This window comes from Thermobia domestica, unplaced genomic scaffold (genome assembly GCF_964235325.1).
Source record: "Thermobia domestica unplaced genomic scaffold, izTheDome1.hap1.1 HAP1_SCAFFOLD_274, whole genome shotgun sequence".
NCBI classification, from domain to species: Eukaryota; Metazoa; Arthropoda; class Insecta; order Zygentoma; family Lepismatidae; genus Thermobia; species Thermobia domestica.
The window spans coordinates 162,507-189,421 of record NW_027655989.1 but is presented as its reverse complement, the minus strand read 5'-3'; the positions used below and the strand labels follow the sequence as shown (position 1 = coordinate 189,421).

Below are 26,915 nucleotides of genomic sequence, written 5' to 3'. Positions count from 1 at the left end.
GAATTTTCATAGATCGGAAAATTTTCATCACTATGTAGAAACAAGTGAAAAAACTTTTCATAAGCCGGACAATTTTGGATATTATGTATAGTGATGTTAGGTGGAAAATTTTCCACTATATTTAACTGCACATTCAGCTATAAAATTCAATTTCTGTAGAGGAAAGTTAGACAACAACAAATTATAATTTTCCAGTTAGCTTTCGGAAACCAGAAAATTTTCTAATATTTCAAATTGGGAAGTAAAAATATATAGTGTTTCTCTCTCTTTCTCTCTCTCTCTCTCTCTCTCTCTCTCTCTGTGTGTGTGTGTGTGTGTGTGTGTGTGTGTGTGTGTGTGTGTGTGTGTGTGTGTGTGTGTGTGTGTGTGTGTGTGTGTGTGTGTGTGTGTGTGTGTGTGTGTGTGTGTGTGTGTGTGTGTGTGTGTGTGTGTGTGTGTGTGTGTGTGTGTGTGTGTGTGTGTGTGTGTGTGTGTGTGTGTGTGTGTGTGTGTGTGTGTGTGTGTGTGTGTGTGTGTGTGTGTGTGTGTGTGTGTGTGTGTGTGTAAAGTTCAGGGAATATACATCGAGTTCGTAGAGAACAAATATCCCTTTCCCATATTTAAAATGTAACAAGAAATTGAAAAGAAACCTTTGTGAATTTATCAATTTCAGAAACAGAAAATTCCACTATTTCTTCACATGTAGACCTGCCTATGTAATGAAATAAGTACATAAAAGTTCCTTATGAAGATTACTTTTGTAACAGAAAATAAGAAAAAATTATTTTATTGTGTTTAACACTCGTAAATCATAATTTCATATTGGAATTTTGTATAATCAACATCTTAGAGCAGATATTTGTATTGTAAAACTACCATTATTATGTATAAAAATGTATTAGAAATAATGACGATTCGATAGAACAAGTGCATATATATATATATATAAAAGAAATATGTTTTATATTTTGTAAATTAAAATGAAATTACTAGTTGCTTTTAGAACGCAGCGCTAATAGTGCAGCTTTTTATTTTTATTTTATTATTTTATTGGAAGAATAACTACACAAATCAGCTTTCTTATTAGTTATATTTCACTTTCTCTTCTGAATGAATATATTTATAAATAAATGTTTATTTCCAGAAAATGGCCAGTATTTGCTTTCATGAGCTACTTAAACTCGAATTTTGGGTAGTCAAAAATTTACAGTACCATGTATTTCCTTTTCTTATATATATATATAATTGTACTTTATTTCCATTATTGTTTCTTTATTTTGTTTCTTTCTTTCTTTTATTTGTTTCTTTTTAGTCTATGACAAACATATATTGTCATGTTTTATTATTATTGAAGTATGTACGTAGTGGATTGTACTGCCCCTTAATGTGAGCATTAGCTCGTTGGGGCCAACGTAAAAGTGAATAAATAAATAAATAAAAAAATACTTTATATTATATCTACTTATTTATAAATGTTGCAGAATACAAATCTATAAAAGTAGTAAAGCTATGAGAAAACCGTCTTATGCGTATTAAGCTGACGAAATCTAATATTGTAAGATCAAAGGTGGATTCTGAGGGAAGAATGCATTAAAGCTTTTGAAACATTCTTGAAATGAAGAATCGTAAGATTTTCACTTCATGAAACTTTTTAAGACAATATTTATTACCAATAAATTTTACGGCTAAACAACGATGTAGGAATAAGTAGAGTATGTTTTTATGAATCGGAAAATATTCATGACTTTTAATAGATTGAAATTTTAAATAATAGAATGGGATATTTTTACTCTACGAACTCGATGTATGTTCTCTGCACTTTGCATACACACACATAGAGAGAGAGAGGAGTTGAGTTGATTTTGAGTTTAACGTCCCTTTCAGCAGCGAGACTATATAAAACGGGACCAACCGATTTACGTGGAATCCGAACTACATGAGCTCCGCTGGGAATCGAAGCCAGGTTTTCCATGCCAAAGGCGTGTATGCTAACCGCTTAGCAACGAAAGACCTCGCAGAGGAAGAGAGAGAGAGAACCACTGTGTAAAATTTTACTTCCCAACTTGAAATATTAGAAAATTTTCCTGTTCCCGAAAGCTGATTGGAAAATTATAATTTGTTGCTGACTAACTTTCCTCTACAGAAATTCAACTTTGTAGCTTTATGTGCAGTTAAATATAGTGGAAAATTTTCCACCTAACATCACTATACATAATATCCAAAATTGTCCGGCTTATGAAAAGTTTTTTCCACTTGTTTCTACGTCGTGATGAAAATTTTCCGATCTATGAAAATTCCTTTCACTTGTTTCTACAGAGTAATAAAACTTTCCGATTCACAAAAAGTTGTTTTACTTTTTGCTTCAAAATGATGAAAACTTTCCGACTCATAAAAAGTTCTTCAATTTTTCGATATAAGACAAAAAATATTTCGATTCATGAAAAATTGTTTAACCTGTTCCTACATAGTACTGAAAATTGTCTGAGCCATGAAAAAATTTTCAGAATCCTTAAACGATCTTTCACATTTTAACATTTCTATACATGAATTCAATCAATTTTATGATTGCTGATGAATTGTTGCTTGATTGCTGATATTTTTCTAGAACGGAAAATTTTTCGGAAAAATATAGCGGAAAATTTTACACCTTACATCATTACTTGTCACCATATTGGCAGTACTGCTAAAGTTAAATTTTTAGAAAATTCATACCTTTGTATTTTATTATTTTAACTTTTAACACTACCTCCTTTTACATAGGGGTGTGAGAAACATGTCATATATGCAAGATACAATCAATACTTTTGGTTTCTCAATTACGATATTGTTTGTTTTATTGCTAATGTTTCAGTACAAATTTTTGTGATTTTAATTAATATAATACTGTACTATTATATATTCATGAAATTTTCGCGGAGATATTTATAATCAAATAAATGAAATTCTTTATTTTCCGTCCGTATTTAACTTATTTGAACTGACTTCTCAAAGGCAATTGACTACCTTTGTCGTTAGAGTTGCAATAAATTTATAATCGTTGGTAATTTTAATTGTTATAATTTTACTTTTCAATATATAAAAATCAAATATTTTTACAACGTTAAATTTAATGCAGATTTATATGAACCACTTCCTTAATTATTTTTTTTCTTCTTCACTTTTTTAGCCAGAGTATATACACTTATTTATTAAAACTAAAATACAGTGTAACGGTTTCGACAACTTAACATTATCTTCATCAGACACTAACTGAACAGTTCAGTTGTTCAGTTAGTGTCTGATGAAGATAATGTTAGGTTGTCGAAACCGTTACACTGTATTTTAGTTTTAATAAATAGGTGTATATACTCTGGTCAGAAGTGTTAATTATTTCTTCAGTGAATTCCAGAGTCATCATGAATAACTTCTCTTTTTTTATTGTACTAAGATGTTTCAAATTTCACTTAATTTCAAGCCCTCTTTTCTTTCTATTGTGCTATCACATAATTTTATTTCTATTGCGTCTCTTATTAACCCTTTGTATTCGTGAGAAATTGTGCTAATGTAAAACATGTATTTTTAAACAAAATTTTGTCTCTTCTAGTGCATGTTGTGTCTGAATTGACTTATACTAGTTTAATCGGATATACATTACTCACATGTGGTGTTTATTATATTTTCACTTGTCCAATATATGTTAATCCGCTTTCACCTGGAATGTTTAATCGTTCTGATCATTCACGGAACGATGTATTTGTCTGATTCTTAGAAGTTGAATTAAATTGTTCTTATTGCATATTTATTTAATAAACGGCTTATTCTTATAAAGCAGTGGTGGCCAAACTCATGAAGCTTCTGAACTGCCGTACCGTTTTCAAATACTACTCTGAGCTACAAATCGAAAGAACTACCTCTTAAAAAAAATACATTTGTTTATAGAGGAATCAGTTGAGGAATCAAAGTTAGGCAACCGAAGCGTTAACACGATCTACCAAAAATGTCCCTGCGAGCTACTAGTAGCTCGCAATCGACGGTTTGGCGATCACTGTTATAATGGCTTTATAAATACAAGGTATGAAGTGACTTATTTCTTTTGGTAGACTGTCTTTATCGGATATCATTTTTGCCATATATAATAATCTATGTAATATTTATTTATTTATTTATTTATTTATTTATTTATAATAGTCCTCTACAGAGCCAAACTCCATTTACAGAGGAACATATGTATACACACATAATTACATATGAAATACATATATATCTATATACTGAAAGAAATAAAAAAAATACATGTAAACAAGGAAAAATACAAGTTAAATAATAAAAACAAATCAAAATATTAATAGTATAAATTTAAAAGAAAATGAAAAATATGAAAAAAAATGAATATGAAAAAAATATGAATAATATGAAACACTTCTTAATTATTTAATTAATCCATACATAATGTCTTTTCAAAATATTATTTTTGAGTATACGCAAATATACAGCGGTAGGATAAGAGAAGTCAAGATCCAAATCTGATGAAACCAGCTGATTGAAATTCTTACAAGCTCTAACTATGAATGAGTCCTGGTGAACTGTAATATGAGATCTCGTTATGTTAAATATTAAATTCTTACGCAATGGTCGTTTTGGTATATTGAAATTAATATATTGGAGCAAATTACAATTATCTGTTACTGAGTTTATTGTCTTGTACAAGTATGTTTGCTGAATAAGGAAACGTCTACTGTAAAGAGAATGCATATCAAATTTAATTAAAAGAGAAGAATACGAGATCTTATTTTTAGTTGCTGATATGTGATACAATTTGAAATAAAGATGTTTCAAAAATTTAAATTGGACTCGTTCTATGTTATTTGCTTGTAATTTGTGAATAGGATCCCAAAGAGCACAACAGTATTCCAACTTACTTCTAATCATCGCTATAAAGAGGTGTTTTAAAGCTTGGATATTATATAGGTCTCTTGTACTCCTTATTAAAAACCCTAGTGCCCTGTACGACTCTGCAATAATTTTATTTATGTGACATTTAAGTGTAAACTTATGATCTAGTAATACACCTAAGTCATTAACAGAATATACTCTTTTTAACTTTTCATTATTAATCTTATACTCAAAAGATGGACAATTAATTTTATTTGAAAACGTTATAATATTACATTTTTTTATGTTAAAATATAATTTGTTTCTGATACACCATTGCAGACAACTATTAATATCTCTTTGTAGTTCATGTCGATCATTATTCACTTTTATAGCTTTAAATATTTTCATGTCGTCGGCATATAATAAACAATTACTATATTTTACAACATTTGGTAAATCATTAATGAATAAGGAAAATAGCAATGGGCCCAAGTTTGAACCTTGTGGTATACCTGAATTAGCTACGTAAATAAAAGATTTTACAAAATTATAATTGACAAAATATGTTCTACCTCGCAAATAAGAGATCATAATATTTATCAAAGAGGTTGAAAACCCCATAGCCAGAAGCTTATTTATTAAAACCGTGTGATTTAATTTATCAAATGCTTTTTGAAAATCCGTATAAATTACATCAACGTAATATCCATCATTTATAGAACTTGCAATAAATTGAGAAAAAGAAGTTAAGTTGGTCAAAGTTGAGCGTCCTGGGTAAAAACCATGCTGAAAAGGTGAAATATAGGATTTGACATGCGAGAAAATTCTGTTAAATAAAATTTGTTCGAAAATTTTTGAAGGAACTGAAATTAGGGCAATAGGTCTATAATTTTCAATATTCTTAGAGTTTCCCGTTTTTAATATCGGTGTTATTTTACTCAGCTTCCATTTATCCGGAAAGGATTGAGTTTTCAAAATTAAATTGAATATCAAACATAGTGGAACTAATAAAGGTTCAGCACAACCTTTAAATAAATATGTGGGAAGTTCATCTGGGCCACTACTTCTGCTAGATTTTAATTGCTTTATTGATTGGTGAATTTCATTTTTAGAAATATGTGTTATTGCTAAACTATAGCTTATAACTGATTCATAATTTTCATTCAGAGTATATGTAGGTGGACTAGGATCATAAACACTGCCAAAATACTTGGCGAACCCATTTGCAATTTCTTGAGGTGAATTTAATGTATCATCCCTGTATTGCATTACAGAAATATTAGATTTTCTTTTTCTTTTACTATTCAATAAATTCCAAATTTTTTTAGGGTCGTGTTTGATTATTTCTTCATAAGATTTAATGTAGTTATTATACGCAGTTTTTATCAATTTTTTCGAATGTCTACGAAATTCATTATATTGTTCGTCATGATAATTTGAAGTTTTTCTGCGTCTCCTATGATACTCTTTTCTTTTTAGAACATTAATTATTTCATTATCGAACCAAGGCGGAAATTTTCTTCTATTTCTATTGTTAAACTTGGGTACGTGTGCTTCAATAATTTTATATACTGTATCATAGAAAATATCTAAAGCGTCATTTATATTCCTAACGTTTCTTAAGTCCTTCCATGTTTGATTCTTTAAGTCTCTATAGATACCACAAAAATCTGCCTTACGATAATTATAATAAGAAGAGACGTCACATCTCTTTCGGGTATCCTTATAATTACATGGAATATTAAATACCAACGGAGGGTGATGTACATCAACTGATACCAGAGGTGAGGTACATAACTCGACTTTAATTACATCATCACGGCCGCATAAAACCAAATCAAGTGTTCTGTGATTAACATTTAAGACATTATTCACATTCGTTAACCCTAACAATGATATAAAATTATTAATTTCTGTGATGAAAATATCATTTGCATTCCAATTTGTTGCAGTGCCGATAAGTGATGGTATGTTAAAGTCACCTATAATTAATACTTTATCATTATATTTGACAAATAAATACTCTATTTTTGAATACAACTCTCGATAAGTATCAATACTTGTACCAGGAGGTATATAAAGCACAATAACCATTATCCTAACAGCTCGTATTACAATTCGTGTACAAACAATTTGAATGCCATCGATACTAGTATCAATAGAATAACTATTATATTTGTCTTTAATGGCTAAGATTACACCTCCTCCTCTAGTCCCCAACCTATCCTGTCTATAGATGATATATCTGTTATCTAATATTTCATTGTCATAAACATTACTGGTAAGCCAAGTTTCTGTAATAGCTATTAAATCATAATTCTCCGCCAAGACTCCCAAATACAAGTCACATGATTTGTTATTAATACTACGCATATTTTGATAATAAACAGATAAATCATACTCACTAAACATGTCTACTTATGCGAGAGAGCTTGTATATCTGCCATCGAATTCAATGTATATACGCGTCTGTCATTGGCTGATTTTCTAAGCTTAATCTTACAAGCCCAGTCTATCCACACAAACTCATAATTATTTTCAAGCTTCACCTTCCTTGCTTCCTTGAACAAGTTTCGCCTGTAACTAGTAAGGTTCGGATTGACATAGATAGGGTTATTGACCTTCAATCCAATATCACGACAGGAAAGATTACGTTTTACCTTTCGTTTTTGAAGGAATGTGTCCCTATCTTGTCTCCGGACAAACTTTACAATTATGCCTGGAATGGAGTTACCTGCTGTAGAACTTAATCTATGACAAGTATCTATCATAGAAGTGTCCAACTTACAATCAAGCGCATTACCTACATCTTTTATTATTTGGGTAACATTTTCGTTATTCGCAACTGGAATACCATGCACTTCCAGTGTATTCCTACGACCATATTGGTCCAACTCTTCAGTTCTTGACTCCAGCACATCAAGTTGCTTAACTAAATTAACAGTTTCACTTTTCACTTGTTCCACTTGCTCAACACACTTTTTAAGGTCACTATTGTATTGTCTTAGCATGTTGTTATTTTCTTCTATTTTCTCATGAATAAATTACATTTTTCTAAGATGAATAATGACAGGAATCAAGTCTTTAATTAGAGACCAGTATGAATTGGCTTTTCTATGTTGTCTGTGATCTAATAGTCCCAAGTTTTTCTTCATAATTAATATATCCAGAAACAGTATCTTCCCTTGATTTCTAATTTTCATTGCTAATTTAATGTTGAGATGTATATTGTTTAAATGTCTTCGTAATTTAATAAATTCATGAAAAGAGGGGAATACCATTGTCAGTGGTAGAGCACTCACTACTAGTACTATGGGACCCTGGTTTGACCAAGTAAGTTTGTGGGGAACAACATTGCGTCCGTGATTTTTTCAGGATTTTCCCGTTTCGTCTCACATATTCATTCCACTAATTATTTCGTCATCACTCGATTTTATTAATCGTCCGTCTCTTTTAGACTAAAAGGCATCAACGAGGGACTATTTATAAATTTTAATAATTTCAATTAATTCATTCCTTTCATATGGTCAAATCAAAGCTAGCATTGTGATTTCAGTTTAGGTGTTCTAAAGCCTCATATAAGGGAGGACTACGCAGAAAATGTTGTGCCTTTCCGGAACCTAACCCGGAAAAAGAATTAGTATGAGAATTATTTCTGTAAAGTAAACGTGTAGCTTAAGTAAATATTTAGTTGTTAGAGCTTGAATTGACACGTCTGTTAATAGATATTATTTCTACTACTAAGATAAGTAATACTATCTATATAGAAAATATTTAGTAAATTGAATGCATAGATTTCATTGCTGACTACTAAGCCAGGGATATGATACATATAGAACACTTAGTTTTGCAGTCGTTGAGAATATGAACTAACGAAATGTAATGATTGCAATTGTCTCTATATAACACAAAGTCATTAAATACAGAGCGTTCCAAAAGTCTCTATACACCTGAATCGTCACATATCCAAAGCAACGACAAAATTATTTTACTCAAAATTTATTATATTTTATGGCATAAAAGCACTATGTACAGGGCGTAGCATATATACACATGTTAACACACATTTTCACAGCAAATGTTGGAAATGTCCCCCATGAGCCTCCAAACATGTTTGCACACGTTTCTTCTTGTTCTCAAATACTCTCACAAGTTGTGCATGTGGAATGCTATGAGCAAAATCTCGAATAGCTGTTTCGAGTTCTTGTAGCGTGTGGGGGTTCCCTTTATAAACAGAATTCTTTGCATAACCCCAGAAGTAAAAATCCGGAGGAGACAAGTCAGGATACCATGGTGGCCACAATCCCTTTGAAATTATTCGATCTCCAAAAACCTCTTGCAGTAATCTCATGGATTGGCGAGCTGTATGTGCTGTAGCGCCATTTTGTTGTATCCAAGTATTACGAATTTCGTCTTCCGTTAGTTCTCCCATGAACTGGTGAATAATTTCACAAATTTCACAATAACGAGTTGAATCTATTGTTTGTCTGAAAAATATGGGGCCGACTATTCTTCTTCTGGATATTGCAATCCACACCCCTACCTTCTGGTCATGCAGAGGAACTTCATGTATGACATGTGGGTTTTCTGCACACGACAAACGTGAGTTCTGGGCATTGACGTAACCTGATAAATGGAACCAGGCCTCATCAGTAAAAAAAAAAAAAAATAAAAAAAATAAAAAAAAAAAACATTATCCAAAACATCGTCAGACTTGTCCATAACAAACCGTGTAAACCATTCACAATACTGCACTCGTTTTAAACTGTCAGGAGGAAGTAACTGCTGCACCGCTCTCACCTTATACGGGATAAGACGCAGTTTTTTACGAACCGCCTTTTGTGCCGTACCAATACTTATTGCTTCTTCCTGGGCAAGTTTTCGAAGTGGTTTATGGGGGCTACGTTGCATTGCATCCGATATGTGTAGCATTTTTTCTTCATCGAGCACCGACGGTCTACCACTTCGATCATAGTCCATTACCGTTCCAATGTCTCTAAATTTATCGATCAGTACCCTTACAGTGTGACGATTCGGAACAGGGTATCCGGAAACCTAGCTGCAAACTTATCTTTGACTGTCTGTTTGTACTCACCTTGTTTACGGAACACATGTTCAACCAAAAATATTCGTTGTTCCAAAGTTAACACCATTGTTTCAGAGACCGCTAACTAGATGCAACAATCACTTCAACGTTACTTTGCAGACTGGAATCTAAGAAAGGAACTTCACGCAAGGCGTTAATATAGCAGTGTTGCAAACCTTCGCATAAAATTTTATTTCATGTGACTTTGAATGCGACTTTAACTTGCCACGATTCAGGTGTATAGAGACTTTTTGAACGCTCTGTATGTATAGAGTAAATACGTCATTTCGTTGGAAGGAATGCATGTTTTCGTAATTTGCTTGTAATCTCACTCACATTGTTCCACTGAGGACTATAAACTCCTATATACATAATGAAATGTAAATTTTTAAAAATAAATATCTTATAATAATGACTAAATTTTACCATTAACAGGCATAATAAATCAATAATATGCAAACTGAATATAAAAGTCATATAGTAATACTCTTAACCAAAATGAAACTCTTTATTACAGTAATTAGTATGATAGTATATCATAAAATATCTATCACAAGCTCAGACCGATACACTGTTATTCAGGCTGTAACTCCTTGAAACTGTAGGCAACTGTAACTCCTTGAAACACCTTGCAATTCCCAGCTTTTGGCTTTGCCCTTGGAGCTTTGTTCATGGAGGTTAAAAACGGGAGAAAGAATAATAAGAACATCATAAAGTAAGAGGAATGGACTCATCAGGGTAAAGCAGTACGAAAAAACACTTTGTCCAAGCTCCTGGTCATTCGTCCAGTGGTGGAGTAACATACTGTTACATAACGGACTCAATTTGTATGCCAACTCAAATTGATGTTCTTATTTTTATGCCAGTGTTGTTTTTTTTATTTTCGCCTACCATTCTTTACTTGATCATCTCTTATTTAAATTCAACTTTAGATTCCTTGAACAAATAAATAAATTTTTGAAAATAAGTATCTCTGTTTCATTATCGACCCCAAATAAAATTCATGGTTCACCATGGTTTGTGTTCCTTTCAAATGTTTCGATAGTCCCGGAATGAGCTATTCTGCTTTAGATCTCTAAGAAGTTTCTTTATCCCGCATTTTGAGGTTTCGTGTTGTGTAAATAGTCCTTGAAGTTTATTGCATAAACTCCTGATTTTCCCTAAGGTTGCTGTAGTAACTCTTGGATTGACAGGAATTCTTTTCCCTAAAGTTTCGGAGGCTTTCAATAAGGTACTAAACTCATATTATATAAAAAACGTTATTTAGTGTATTCAATCTGGGGTATATAGGTAATCCGACCGACAAAATATCAGAGGTTTCTCGGTTTTTCTTTTTTTTCTTTTTTTTTTCCCCTGATAATAGTAACTTAATAAGATGGACTATGGATACGAATGCATCGTAGCAATCTTCAATAAGTAATCAATCTCCTTTTGTTGTTCGGACCGGCAACGAGGTAAGTCGTACAGCACACAGGAAAAAAAATCTTCCAAGTATTTACTGTATTCTTTGGTACTGGTGAATGTAGGACGCCAGTGACAAACTTGTTATTGTATCTATTGATGCTTAAATGCAACTAAGTAAATTGACCGTTTTTCTCATGTTCTACGGTTTACTTTAAATTACTATATGTACACATCTGTTCACAAAAAGCTGGAAACTCGTTCAAAAACTAAGTCCGAAAAAGTGAGCCTAGATTCGTCACAATTCCCGCAGATCTATACACAGGGAATTGCATGTTCCCGCCGTTATTTATATAGACACTAGCTGCAAACCGTACTGTCATCCGAGCGATGTGAAAATGTAAAAACAAAATCAAACTACTTATATCTTACATTAATATTGATTGCACACTTCATGCACAGTTCCAATATGCAAAAACAATCAATATCTTAAGTAGAAATTACTGGAAAAGACCGAAAATGACTATTTAAAACTTCAAGTGTCAACCTGCGCTTGGAGCGATACTATTATGAATATTATAACGCATTTCCGGTCTACATCACAAGGTTGCTGTTTCGCGCCATTCCGGGAGAACTTTATATATATTCTGTAAGTGCTTTTCAGACTCATCTCAATGTAAATGAATCATGCATATAGCTATTTAACATATTTCGGTGGAGTAATTTTGTAATTTATTGGCATTTCGTCGCGTCTCTGCCACCGGTGGCCCACTGGTGGTATAATATTCAAAACGGAAGGGGGGCCACCGCGGATCGTTGCAGTGGGGCCATCAATTTTTGGCGAGAGGTCGCTAGTTACCTATCGATGGTCCACCGACGCTTACGGCACGGGAAAACTCTAAATTAAATTTAATTAGGAAATCACTATAATTGCTATAAGAACTAGTTTTTGAACTTGGACTGTGTAATATTGGTCTTTTGAGGCAAACATTTCCTAAGTTCAACTTCGAGTATCTTCGGGAAACAGTAAACCAAAGATGATACGTTCGAAACCACAATCCAACTTTCACAATCGAAAACATTCTGTAAATCTGTATTTTCTTCTTTTAAGTGTAATAAGATATGTTGATCCGTTATTAACTGTACTGTAGAAACAATTCATCATTGTAGTACTTAAGGATAAAGTATTTCGAAATTATGTATACATAGGAGCACATGGTAGTTGCCTCAATCCAGTTATAATCAATGCCCTCAATTTCCTTCGTGCAGTTCAAACCGATTTTCCTGAAAACTGTTACACAACGACAACTAGTCTAGTTGTTTACGTGCCGAACTGCTGAGCCAAAGGACAAGGGATCGAATCTCGGAGATGGACATGTAAATTTTTATTACTTGCAGAATTATACATTTCATCCATAATAAAATGAGCATTAAAACAGTTTGTGTTTCCGTGGAAAAGTAAGAATTTATTTCAAGTTAAACTTGTGAACAGTGAAGCGAAACGAATTGGGTTCATGGTAGTCCGAATACCTGACGATTTGAATAAATCATACGATACGCCTTTAGTATGGAGTTAAAGAGCTTTCCGATACGTATAAAGAAATCTCACTGACCTAAAATCCATGACGAAATAGAACCTACCAGAAGCTTCAACACCACGTCTGCGTCACTTCGGTGAACGCTGTATCGAAACTTCCTATATAAATTTCACTCACTTGACGTCTAGTCAGTCGACCGTACTTGGTTTGTTAGCTAAATATATTGAAGTGGTATAGACGAACAATATGCAAAGTTCATTTTTCAATTTTGTCAGGAAACGAAGAAAATGTGACGCCCTTATGTTTCAGAATTGTTGAACTTTTTTTTTTTTGGAGGGGGGGATTTCATTCATCTACTGTAAGTAGTGACTACTGCTTGTTTTTTTTGGGGGGGGGGATTTCATTCATCTGCTGTAAGTAGTGACTACTGCTGTTAACCATTTCTTTCTTTCATTTTTGATTTACACATCCTATCCTCTTTCAAGTTCGGTTCGACATGCCATTCCATTTAGTTTCATATATTCTGTTCGATTAAATACACAATCTTCAATCTCTTATAATATGTCCAAATTAACAAAACGGTTCTCTTGCTTTCTTTCTAATAATGATGATTTAGATTTCAAGAGAGTTAATTTTAAATAAACTTCAACCAATTTGTTAATTACTACGAGCATTGAGTTCTTCCTCATTGTGTGTTAATATATATTCTTCAGTGTTTACATTCTAATAATAATAAATATTTATGCCAGAATTAGATATAATTGCAGTATACGAAAGTTAAGTGGTAATAAAGCAGTTCAAGCCAATATCTTACTTCAATCTGTATCGTAGCTTACAATTATCGTTAAAAGAAATTGAATATTCGCATCCAAAATTGATTTTATCTAGGTAGGATGAGGTAGGATGGATAGGGATGCGCACGAGACAAAATTTGAGGCCGTCTCGTCTCGACAATATACTGTAAAAGTGATGTCTCGACTCGACAAATGTATATTTTTCTATTGGAAGAGCTGTGTCTCGACTCGAATTTTGTCAGGAAAATTCTGTCTCGACTTGACTCTGCCCATCCCTAAGGAAGAACAGTTTGAAGAGCCCAGTATTCCAAAGCTGGCGGGGTAACCAATTACACCATTACGCAACATCTATTTCAGATACAACCACTATTATACACTTCATTTTCACAAGCTTCTTCTTATAATAACTATATCGATTTCCTACTTAAATCCAATTATAGATAATTGTTTCTTATGTAGCAGGTAATATTCCTGCTATGCAGTATAAAACAAGTACACATTCAATGTAAATAAATACAAATGTAAGATATTACAGATTACTGGCATTGCGATTTAATCCGATTGAATGCAGATTATGAGGTACCCTAAGTTTTTGTAATGCAAAAATATTACAAGCATATATATATATATATATATATATATATATATATATATATATATATATATATATATATATATATATATATAGTTGTATTTTAGGGGACTTCTGGGCTTGACCCCCCCCCCCCCCCGAAATTTTATGTTTATTCAAATAAAATATTGTAAAGTGATTGAAATATCTTGTAGGATGTTCACATTTCCAAGAATGAAGTTAACAAAGCCCCCCGAAATATATATATGAATAATTTTCATGTTGGACGTGTGGTTTCAGGTACTCAACTGTGTTCACATTTCTCATTTTAGCGTTTTCGTATGTGAATTATGGACATGGCGGGCTAGTAAATGTGACAGGGATTTGAAAAGTGGCAGTTCGTCGGATACTGTGTTTCCAATCAGTTCACAGTAGAAATTTATATTTATAAAAAAGTTCTCATATATTTAAAAAAGGAAGAAAACCTTTAACTTTCCGCACAGAGGCTCGAACCGTCGCCCTTCGTTTCAGAAATGTCAGTAGCAGTACTAAACCCGCTTGACCACAGACGCAACTTACAAGAGATTGTGTTATAATATTGATAATAGAATCGCTCCAAGCACAGGTTCCTACTTGGAGGTTTAAATATCCATTTTCTGTCGTTTTCAGCAATTTCTACTTAAGATAATGGTTGATGTTGCATATTGGAACTGTGCATGAGGTGTGCAATCAATATTAATTTCAGAAATAAGTAGTTTGATTTTGTTTTTACATTTTCACATCGCTCGGATGACAGTACGGTTTGCAGCTAGTATCTATATAAAGAACGGCAGGAACATGCAATTCCCTGTGTATAGATCTGCGGGAATTGTGTCGGATCTAGGCTCACTTTTTCGGACTTAGTTTCTGACTGAGTTTCCAGCTTTTTGTGAACAGGTGTGTACAATTTGCTTAGTAACAAATCCAATTGCGAACTTTCCTTATATAGAAAAAATATATCATCAACCTATACTATAGTATCTATGGTACTATACTGAATTTAATTTCTATTCCTTAAGAATCTTTTTTCAAAAGTATTGTGAACTAAGTTAGTTGACGAAGGAGATAAAAGACTGTACTTGACTAGACCTTCTATTGGGTGGAATACGTTCTCTTTAAGGAAAAACGAAGTGCATAACAAACAGCATTCCAGGAGCCTGAATATTCAATTTACTTCAGATGTATTGAGTTTTCTTTTTATGTATAAGGTAGACAAAATGAAATGAAATGAAATCTTTAAGTTTTACTTCCCATGATTATGCCAGCTAGACTAAAGGAAACGGTGATGAGGAATGCATGAAATGGTTGAATGAACAAAGTGGGAGAAAACGGGAGAACCCCGAGAACACCCACACACACGGTGTTTGTCCACCATAAAACTCACTTTGCGCGAGCTTTGATCGAACCAAGGAGCCCATGCACCAGAGGTGAACGCTCTACCACTGAGCCACCGCGGCCCCTTATATATATAGGGTGGCCGCTATGACCCCATAGACCAATTATAATGGTATCAAAGGAAACATATGAACTACATCTATTGCAACTACTTGAATATGGTGACCGTTAATCAATCTAATAATTTGCTATTTTACTTCATGACTGTTATTAATGCAATGTGTAAAAATAGTGTTCAATTCTTTAACGAAATCGAATAACCACTTGGAAACTTTGTATGCAGAGTGGAGTAATCCCAGTGTAATTGGTCCGTCTTATGAATTTTAGACAGGTCGTAAATTATGGATAAACAAGGATCTGCTAATTTTAGCTCCCTTACTGTCGAATCATCTAGATCGGAGATTTTACTATAGTTTTGTTTGTGATTGTTATTCCTTTTTGTAACGGATGGAAGCTAATTTGGTGTAAAAATTGGCTTGCTTTTTTTGCAATATTTTTTTCTTGTACATTTCTTTTGTAATGATAATATATTTATTACTTGTGTCAGCTTAAATGCACTAATTCTTGTGCTGTGTTAACTATGTTTTGTAATTAATCATTAGTTCTGAATAGAAATTAATAGAAATTTTTGCCTTCTGATTTTTACGGGTGCTTAGGGTATTTAAAGAAATTTTTTTATTGCTGCATAGCAATCATATCTAAACCCTCTCTTACATTATGTTCATTACTGTTTCTAACGCAATATGTAAAAGTAATGTTCAATTTTTTAAGAAAATCAACTAATCATTTATCGATCTTGTATGCATAATTGCGTTGTTCTAACATGCTAGGTAAGAGATGCGCTTAGATATGATCGTGTTGCACTAAATAAGATCTTTACACAATTTGGGTTTTGTACCGCGTTGAAGCAACCCAAAACTTAAAAAAAAAAAAAAAAAAAAAAAAAATCATTCAAGAATTACTACATCGAACCCAGTAAGAAATCAATGTTTATGAGATAAAGTGCAGTTGCCGAGAGGACTATATGAGAAAAACAAAGCTCAAAATTCAAGTTAAGGAATATCTTAGATACGCTAAAGCAGAATATTTGGCTTTGGAATTATTGAAACACTTGATAGAAACACAACACAATATTGATAATTCAATAATTTTATTTGGGGTCAAAAATTAAACACATAGTCTTATTTCTGAAAATTTATTTCTTTGCTTAAGGAATCCACAGTTGAATCTAGACAAGGGATGATTAAGAAAGGAATGGAAGGTAGTAGTAGAAATATAAAAGTAACTAACTCCATGGCCTATGTAACCCCGAGGATCAGTGCCTTGTTTACAGAAGCTCTCCATTAACTTCTGTTCTTAGCCAACTGGATCCACTTTCTACTTTATATTTCTATTTCTGCGAGATCCATCTTAATATTGCCCTCCTATCTTCGCCTATGTCTTCCTAATGATCGTTTTTCGATTGGATTTCCAGTTAAAACTTTGAAAGCTATACTACTTTCCTCCAGTCAGGCTACACGACTTTCACACCTCAACCTCCAAGACTGATGACCCTGACCATGTTTGGTAAATTATATAAGTTATTCGTAATGAAGTTTCCACCATTCTCTATTCTCGTCTCTCTTGAGTCCAAATATTGTTTCAACTTTCAAGATCTTGTTCTCAGATACTCTCAGTATACATTCTTCCCTCAGAGTAAGTGACCATATTTCGCAACCATACAACACAACAGGTATGATTGTCATTTTATATATATTTAAGCTCAAATTCCTCGACAGAATTGGCGATGACAAAACATTTTGAACTAAATAATATAATGAATTCCCTACTTTTAATCGGCATTTAATTTCTTCGTGAATATGATTTTGGTCTGTTAAGATTGATCTTAGATATTTGAAAGTATCCACTAAAGTATTATTTTAAATTTTAACGCATCCATCATTTGCAGTATTACGATCTCGACGAACCTCCATGTATTTAGTTCTCTCTGCATTTATTTCTAAACTCATGTTCCTACAAGTGTTTAATAAGATCTCTCCATTTCTTTCTATTGTTCTCCTATCATCCCTTATTATATTGACATCATCAGAATACACCTTAACCTGGTGCACACCATTCATCTCTAGGTCCTGGTCACTACCTTTGAGTTTTCTTTATAGTGTACTCCAGAACAAAGTTATGATGACAATGAACCGCTTGTTTCAGGCCATTCTAGACGTGAAATTGGAATTTTCTCTCTCAACACTTTCACAGCTCTAGCAGAAAATCTCCATGTTTTGGTGTCTTCCATTGTTTTCATAGAAATAGTTTCAGTGATCATCGAAAGAATGCAATACAAACCAGAGCAGTTGTACTGCTATTCCATAATCCCCTCCATTTGCTTATACATCAAAATATATTGAAAATTCATAATGAGGACTTGAACACAAATCGCTGGTTGACATAAATGATCGTTTTTTGATATTACGTCTTAAACGACATATCCAGCATAAGAGTGACATGTAATGTAATCACAATTTATCTATCTTACTCACAATTTATCTATTTCACGATGAAAGGAAATTAAGGAACACTAGTGGGGGGAAATGCAATGAAAAATTTATTTCTTTGTATTAGAAACATTGTCTAGTCTCATCTCGTCTCGTGAGCAATTTTCCCCCGCCCCAATGTTTTATTTGCGTTGGTGCTTATGGCAAGAACTATTGCTATATATGTTAATGTTATGTTCCAAGGATAAGTTATTCGATTGAAATTTTGTGAGGATTAAGTTATTGAAAACAAACAACTGTTTCTCCATATGCCAACATACGTGCATTGTGCAAAACTGTGTTCCCATACAATGCTGTTGGATCGAACATTGAACTTCTACTTAGGAAGACTCAGTGTTCATATGTGATTAATCATTGACTAGCACGATACTTTGATGCTTTGTCAATTGAATATCTCTTAAAGCAAAAAAATTGACTACGTATGAAGGTTCAAGATTGGAACATCTAGGCAAAAGTATATGTAAAATAATAATAATAATAATAATAATAATAATAATAATAATAATAATAATAATAATAATAATAATAATAATAATAATAAAATAAAAATAAATAGATAGATTATAATAAAAACTAATATTTCTTAAGTTTATAATAATGATGTAATTAAGGAAGATTTTAAGAAACAATCTTAAAGGAATGAGCATTTCAAAACAAAAATTTAAAATTGAGGAAAATAAATAAGAAAGACGTGATAGCTTTATGTCCTTTTTAATATATTATGTATATAAATTAAGAATTATATGGACTGTGGATTAATTCTTATAGGTTTAGTGCCATAGTAGCATCTGTTCTAATGTTTTATATTGGTCTAGCCTTCTAGTCACGTATAGTGACTCTGATCGTGTGTTGCAGTTGAATTAATCGATTAATGGTTGTTGTGAAACTCAGAATTAATTAGTTTACTTCTTTTGGTTACTTGTAAGAATGGTATGTTACTTTTACTGGATAGTTGTGGTGGCTTCGTTTGACGTAAATTAATTTATAATGATATAAGCTTTGATATATATTATTTTCTTTATCATGTGAATTCATCTTTCCAACTTAAAAAATATATCAACACACTCAGGAGTTCATAGGACCATTTTACTTACAGATAACTGTAATTCCTGAAAACATCTTGCACTTCCTAGCTTTTCACTCCCTTCTAGCCCCTTGTTCACGGAAGCTAAAAACAGGAGAAATAATAATATTTAGTGCCTTCCATCCCTTATTTAATCGCCCCATATCTAAATTCAGCTTTGGATTCCTTAAGCAAATAAGTAAATAAATATTCGGAAATAGAATATCTCTTTCACTTTTGGCCCCAAATAAAAATCATTAATTATCAATATTGTGTTGTATTTCTATCAAATATTTCAACAATCCTAAAACCGAATATTCTACTTTAACATCTTTAAGATATTCCATAACTAGTCCTTTGAGTTTTCCTTTTGTCATACTTACATTAAATCCTTACGGCAACTGCACTTTATTTCATAAACATTGATTTCTTACTGGGTTCGATGTAGTAACTCTTGAATGATATATATATATATATATATTTTTAAAGTTTTGGATTGCTTCAACGCGGTACAAAACCCAAGTTGTGTAAAGATCTTAAGTGCAACACGATCATATCTAAGCGCATCTCTTACCTAGCATGTTAGAACAACGCAATTATGCATACAAGATCGATAAATGATTAGTTGATTTTCTTAAAAAATTAAACATTACTTTTACATATTGCGTTAGAAACAGTAATGAACATAATGTAAGAGAGGGTTTAGATGATTGCTATGCAGCAATACAAATTTCTTTAAATACCCTAAGCACCCGTAAAAATCAGAAGGGAAAGAATTTCTATTAATTTCTATTCAGAACTAATGATTGATTACAAAACATAGTTAATACAGCACAAGAATTAGTGCATTTAAGCTGACACAAGTAATAAATATATTATCATTACAAAAAAAAAAAAAAAAGTACAAGAAAAAAAATATTGCAGAAAATGCAAGTCAATTTTTATACCAAATTAACTTCCATCCGTTACAAAAAGTAATAACAATCACAAACAGAACCATAGTAAAATCATCGATCTAGATGATTCGACAGTAAGGGAGCTAAAATTAGCAGATCCTTGTTTATCCATAATTTACGACCTGTCTAAAATTCATAAGACGGACCAATTACACTGGGACTACTTCACTCTGCATACAAAGTTTCCAAGTGGTTATTCGATTTCTTTAAAGAATTGAACACTATTTTTACACATTGCATTAATAACAGTCATGAAGTGAAATAGGAAATTATTAGATTGATTAACGGTCACCATAATCAAATCGTTTCAATAGACGTAGTTTGTATGTTTGCTTTCATAGTTTAGAATTACTATATGGGGCCGTAACATCTACTTTATACCTGAAAAACTCAATACGTCTTAAAAAATTTAAGTACTCAGGCTTCTGGAATGCTGTTTATTATGCAATATTTTTTTTCCTTTAAAGAGAACATTTTTCACCAAGTAGAAGGTTTAGCCATAGGTAATGCATTATCTCCTTTCTTAACTAACTTAGTTCACTATACCTTTGAAAAAAATCTTAAGAAACAGAAATGAAGGTACTACCTATACTAGGTATAGACAAGTAGAGTTTTTCTATATAAGGTAATTTCGCAATAAAATTTTTTACTAAGCAAATCGTATCCATAATAGTTTAAAATAAACAGTAGAGAACGAGAAAAAATGGGTCTCCTATTTGCATTTAAACATCAGTAGACAAAATAAAAAGTTCGTTACTATCATCCTCCATAAGCCAACTACAGATACCCAATATATACATTACAAGTCTGTACATTCACCAGGTTCCAAAACAAATATTTGAAAGAACTTTTTTTTTTTTTTTTAATTTCTTATGTAGAAATAATTTCTTAGTTGGCAACAAAGACATTTATGTTATCTTTTTCCTAGTTTTTGCTTTTAAATTGAGGTGTCTTCAAAGAAGTTCATCTAGTTTATAGTTTGATGTGCCACATTGAATAGTTTCTTTCGTATGTATGTGTGTGCCTTCTTGTCTTAATTCACATAAATGTCATGTTTTTAGCATGAGCGGATTTAGAGGTTGTCTTCTGTGGGGCGATTCTTCCAGGGGTTTGCTATACCCTTCAGTCGAATGGGGGGTCCGGCAGATTTCCTGTAGGAAATTGTTATTATAAAACTCGTTTTCGAGCATTTTCGTGTATAATTCTCTATAATACAACATTAGGGATTATTTTAATTTCTTTTCAGAAAGTTGTTGGCAAGGGATCAGTCTTTCCATGCCCCCTCCCCTCCCCGTAACTAAAGAGCTTCCCAATGGTTTTCAGTCATTATGTAAATAAAAATGCAATCTTTTAGGCAACATACCCTCACTGTATTTCAACATTTAGATAGCCGGTATGTTGAGTCAAGATCGTATTAAAACATACCGTCTCTGTTTTTTTCCACTTCGAACACTGCTGGTGACATTTCATAGCAGTGATATATTTAATAATTTAATTAACTTTTCGATTGCATAAGCAATAGTTTTCTAGACGAAACATCCTTTCAGGTGACTGATAACTATGTTAGTGAAAAAAACATTTATACCAATGTAGCTTCATTGTTCTCATTATAGCAAGTTGACCTTTTCTCTCACAACTTTGCGCTTATTGGCATTATTATTATTTTGTGTATTTGTATTTATTTCCTTTAATGTTTTGTTGTTTACCAATTTGCGTTTCTTTATTTCTTTATATTGTGTTTATTTTTGTTCATGATGTGGATTTCAGTGTCTTCTTCAAGCAACATTGACACATAGTTACTCTCCTTATTCTTTGTTGTGTCATCATTTCAAATATTCCATAAATAATTGAATGATTTTGAAATAAATGTTACTCACTAGCAGTGATTTATTTGTGGATTTTGTAGAAGGGCGAATATTTATGCAAGATTGTGTTCCGTATAACAGAACAACTTTCAAGTGGGGTTGGGACAACGTTATTTTTAAACCTACCTACTTTGAATTTATCGTACTGGTTTGATAGGAGACCCTAAGTTCATCATTAAAACTTTTTTAAAAACAATTTTATGATAAATACGGATAGGAATGTTAGATAAGATTTGGTTAGGTAGATTAGATTGCATGCGTTAGTTACCTTACTACTTTTTGTCCTGCTGCTGAGGACAAGTGTGGAGCATCCAATAAAAGCCCTATAGTTGCATTGCAATCTGCACACCTTGTCATAACAAGTGTTACACTCCTACGTAAAAGGGTTTTGCTATGACAAATAATTCTTTAGTCTGTTCTAATTTGGTCCTTAAAGACCAAATTCCCGCCCGAACAATAAATACAACAAAAGGTAAGAGTTTACTTTGGGCAGAACAGTGATAGGTGCACATATACTTGAGCCTAATTTTATTAAATAGAAGGGGAAAGACGCTACTAAATGTCATTCCTCATTATCATAAGTAAGTTTTAGTACTATTTTGCTCCTTGTACTTAATAAAATTAGATTCAGGAGTGTGTGCACCTATCAATGTTCTGCTAAAAGTAAACTTTTGGCCAACAAAACATACTGGCATTAAAATGAATCCAGAATTGAACAAAAACAGGGTTAAGCTGAAGCATGATTTACAGCATGTTATCTAACACTGTCTTTAGAAATTTACAATACTTTCACAATAATTTATTTATTTATTTATTTATTTATTTATTTATTTTTTACATCGGATACCGTCTTTTTCCCAGTTGGTTTGTTGGTAGTAGCATGATGTCATGATGTCAATTTTTTTATCCAGCTGATGGCATACTTTTCTGCATTGAACGAGGTAATATCTGGTCCATTAACGTTTATGAAAATAATAAATTCGAGGGTTTTTACAGATAAATGGTTTCTAGTATCAGTATGTTGGAAGTTTAAGCTGGAAAAGCCTCTCCCACACTCTGCAGAAGAAACTGGAAGAACACTGATTTCCATGTTAAGATTTTGTAGATTTGGGCCAATATTAGATTTCATCTTATGCTCTAGAAATTCCTGCAGAATTTTGGCTGAATCATCAGAGGAAAAATTTTAATTCTTTTATTTTTTTATTTTATTTTATTTAATTTTTGAAATTTGCATTACTTCTTTGTTGCCGTTTAACTTTCTTGCGGACAATTCTTCTCGCATTGGATTGTAGCAAAACCTCGGCCTCATTGAATGTTTCGAGCGTATGTTATCTGCTAAACTCTTGCAATCTTATTTTCTGGTACTTCTCAAGAGAATTGTCTAAGGGTTTTGCCTGTGAGACTCCACAAAACTGAGCAGTTTCTTCAAAATGACGTAATTTTTCCATGTACATGCCCCTTTTTCTTTCAACGCTTTCAGAACATTTACAGTTTTTTCAATTTTGCTTATTACCTGCACAAGGGATGCAGACCTTTCTTGTAGAAACAGGTTAAGGATATGTAGAGGTTCCAGCGCATCTCGGATCATGGACTTTTCATAAACAAAGTTCCACTTACTGAGTTTTTCGTACAGATCTGAAAATATTGCACGCTGCTGAAAGCTTCTCTGCAAATTTGTAGAAGCTTCTCGAAAGTGTTCCACTAGCGCAGGGTTGAACTTCCGCAATGCTTCTACTGAACGGTATGAAGAGTCTAACCACTGTACATCAAAACTTTAGTAATATTATAGAAGCGAATACTTATTTCTCGTGATATTAATTCGATTTCTCTCCTGTTTTCGGGTACATTGAGTGAACACCATGCAATCGTTCTACAAGGCTTTGAAAATGAACCATATCTGAAATCGTATTTACAACGTTGTGAACAGCCAGTTCCAGCTTATAACTCATGCAGTGAAACGCAATAAATTGGTGTCTAATTCTCACTGGAGTAAAGAAACAGCACCATTTATTTCGCCTTGCATGTTATTTGCGCCATCAATACAAACTGCTATAAGTCTTCCCCGTAATACCATTTTGGAAAGATTCATACTTTCACATATTTTAACTATGGAATCGCAAATCTCTCTGCCTATTGTTACCTATAACTCAAATAAACCTAAAAATATATTGCTGCACACCTGATTAACTACAGTCCGGATATACACAATGAGAACAGATTTATGAGACACAGTGGAGGACTCGTCCATCATTAGCGCGAAGGGTTCATCGGAATTCGCAAGATACTGGGTCATTTTTCGTTCATTTCTGTAGCTGAAAAGTCAATAATATTTGAACACGTGACATTAGAGTAGAGAACTTGTTCGAGGTTCATTCCATTTATTTCTTACTATTTAATAAGATGCACGGTAAACGACAGATGATTTTGCGCAATAACATAGGCAGTTCTAAATATCACAGTTGTCTTTTTAACACGAATTTCATTCACAATTAACACGAAAGCCTCTTATTTGCTTACTTTGTGTACCGGAATTACTTGCCTTTTAATCGTCAGGAGCTTTTCCTTTATTAAAACATAGTCTAATATCCATTTCCTTATGTTCTTTTTAAGGTGCTTGTCAACGAAGAAACTATCAATTCACAACTTCAGTGACTGCTAACTAATAACTGAAAATGTTCTATTATTATTATTATTATTATTATTATTATTATTATTATTATTATTATTATTATTATTATTATTATTATTATTATTATTATTATTACCGTGCTACTCAGATCAAGTATGATAATCAGTGGTATCAGCTGCAAGATTTTTCTTCGGGAAACAATTAAACAAGACCAGCATAGCTCCCGACAATAAGCATACTAAAAAAGTAAAGAATTGTTACTAAAATATGGAGTTGAATTATTGTACTTTAAAACAGATTGTATAGCCTAAGAAAGGTGGAAAATATCTGCCCAGGCTGGGAAGATAGAATTAAACCTAGAGACAGGGAAACCAAAACTTAGAAGGGGGGAAATTCCCAGGCTTCCCTGACTACAAATAAATCCCTGCTCACTAGTGGAAACAAAAAGTACCTCAGCAGGGATCGGACCTAGATCTATAGCTTAGAAGGCGAGAACACTAATTACTCGCCCACGAGAAACATTGACTACATTACTAGTAAATAATTGCTATATGATGTAGAAGTAAGCTGGGAAATTATAAGTCTCAATTTAAGTCGTTATAGGGGAAATAGATACAATTAGGTAGCTGTATAAAGAGTTTTTTGTTGACTGTGATTTTATTCAAGATTAGTATCTAATGTAGTCCCCATTATCTTATATTACTGCTCTTAGTCTACTTGGTATTGAGTTAACTAAGAAGATGACATATTGGTGTCCCCATGCCACTTCTTTCTATGCATTAAAAGCTATCTCCCATAGCTCGTCAGATATCCTGCGTGGGTTGTCTGGCCAATTTTCCTGTAGAGTTCTAGTAACTTCTACCCATAGATTTTTCATTGGATTCAAGTTGGATGCTCTAGGAACCCAGTTAGGGAGAAAGTATTTTCAAAATAAATCTTGGAAAAGATCAATTACAGGATCCTTTTAGTCTTTTATGTGTAAAAAATTTTGGTTAGTTTTTTCTTATGTATATTTTACTAGTTGAAATGCATCTTCTTCGTGAAAAAAGGGAGGTCTATGAAGAATATTTGAAAGTTATGTTTAAACCTCCTCGCTCCCTTAGGTTCGAGGTGCAAGACAACATCATGTGTGGGGTTTCTCGGGGTTTTCTTGTTTTCGACCACATTTTCATTCCACCAATTCTTCCATTATCATTCACTTGCTTTAATCATCAGTCTCCCTTAGCCTAAAGGGCATAATCGTGGAACGTTAAACTCAAAGATTTCATTTTCGTACAATACTGTAAGAAGCAAGGAAAACAGAAAAACTGTTATACGTTTGTTCAATTTCACACAATAGAAATATAAACACTTGAACGTTTAAATTTTATTGCAGGAGTGCAGCACATGAATATTAGACATCGCTCGTGAATAAAAATGATTTCTTATTTAGACTTAAGTAGTTGGTATCAAATAAAAGGAAAGGTGTTCTTTTAAATGTACATATTTGAAATCATAGTTGCTGTAGAGAGTATGTTAATAGACTCCTCGTCTATTCTTTGATAAAGCTTAATTATATTTTCTCTTGGTCAATAAATAACCTATGAACTGGTCTACATAACCAACTAAGGAACGCATCTATGCAACGTGATTTCTTAAAAGGTCAATGTAATTCCCTAGCATAAATACTTTGATGATAATATGTTAATCCACTCTGAAGGCGGATGTAACAGATTAACGTTCAAATTAATCTGGATGAGAATTTGATAGTTATTGAAACTTGTAAGCTTCATGTCTTTCGCTGTAATAAGTTGTAACGAAATTTTGACCATTCATTAAAAGACAGTTACCAAAATTGGATTTTTATTCCAGCAAATCCTGACTGAACGAAGATACAGAAAAAGGTTTTCTGCGAAAAAGAACCCGTATACAACATAAACTATTTTGGTCGCAGCTTGGGGAATCCAGTCAGGTCTCTTCAGTGAAGTGAAGTTTTAAAGTTACAAGTTGAAAATTATCGTGACGTGAAATTTCATTTAAATTCATAAAAAGCATATTTTATTGTTTCGACAATGCGAAGTTCCAAATTTATTAGTCATTGAAGAGATCCAAAAGCTTTACGGATTGCAGTTAAGTTGTATTCTTGATACGAGGCAGAGAGTTAGCCTATACTTGAAAGTATTCGAACTAAGGACAACAATAGAAGACCCAAACAGT

The 26,915-nt window shown here is 32.7% G+C and overlaps 1 protein-coding gene across 1 annotated transcript; it reads right to left on the bottom strand.

Moving 5' to 3' along the window:
- Positions 1-7,247: 7,247 nt before the first annotated feature.
- On the bottom strand, positions 7,248-7,844 carry LOC145676661 (uncharacterized). The gene has a single exon (XM_081747505.1). It carries the CDS (start codon positions 7,842-7,844, stop codon positions 7,248-7,250), a length of 597 nt encoding a protein of 198 aa, XP_081603631.1.
- Positions 7,845-26,915: the final 19,071 nt, after the last annotated feature.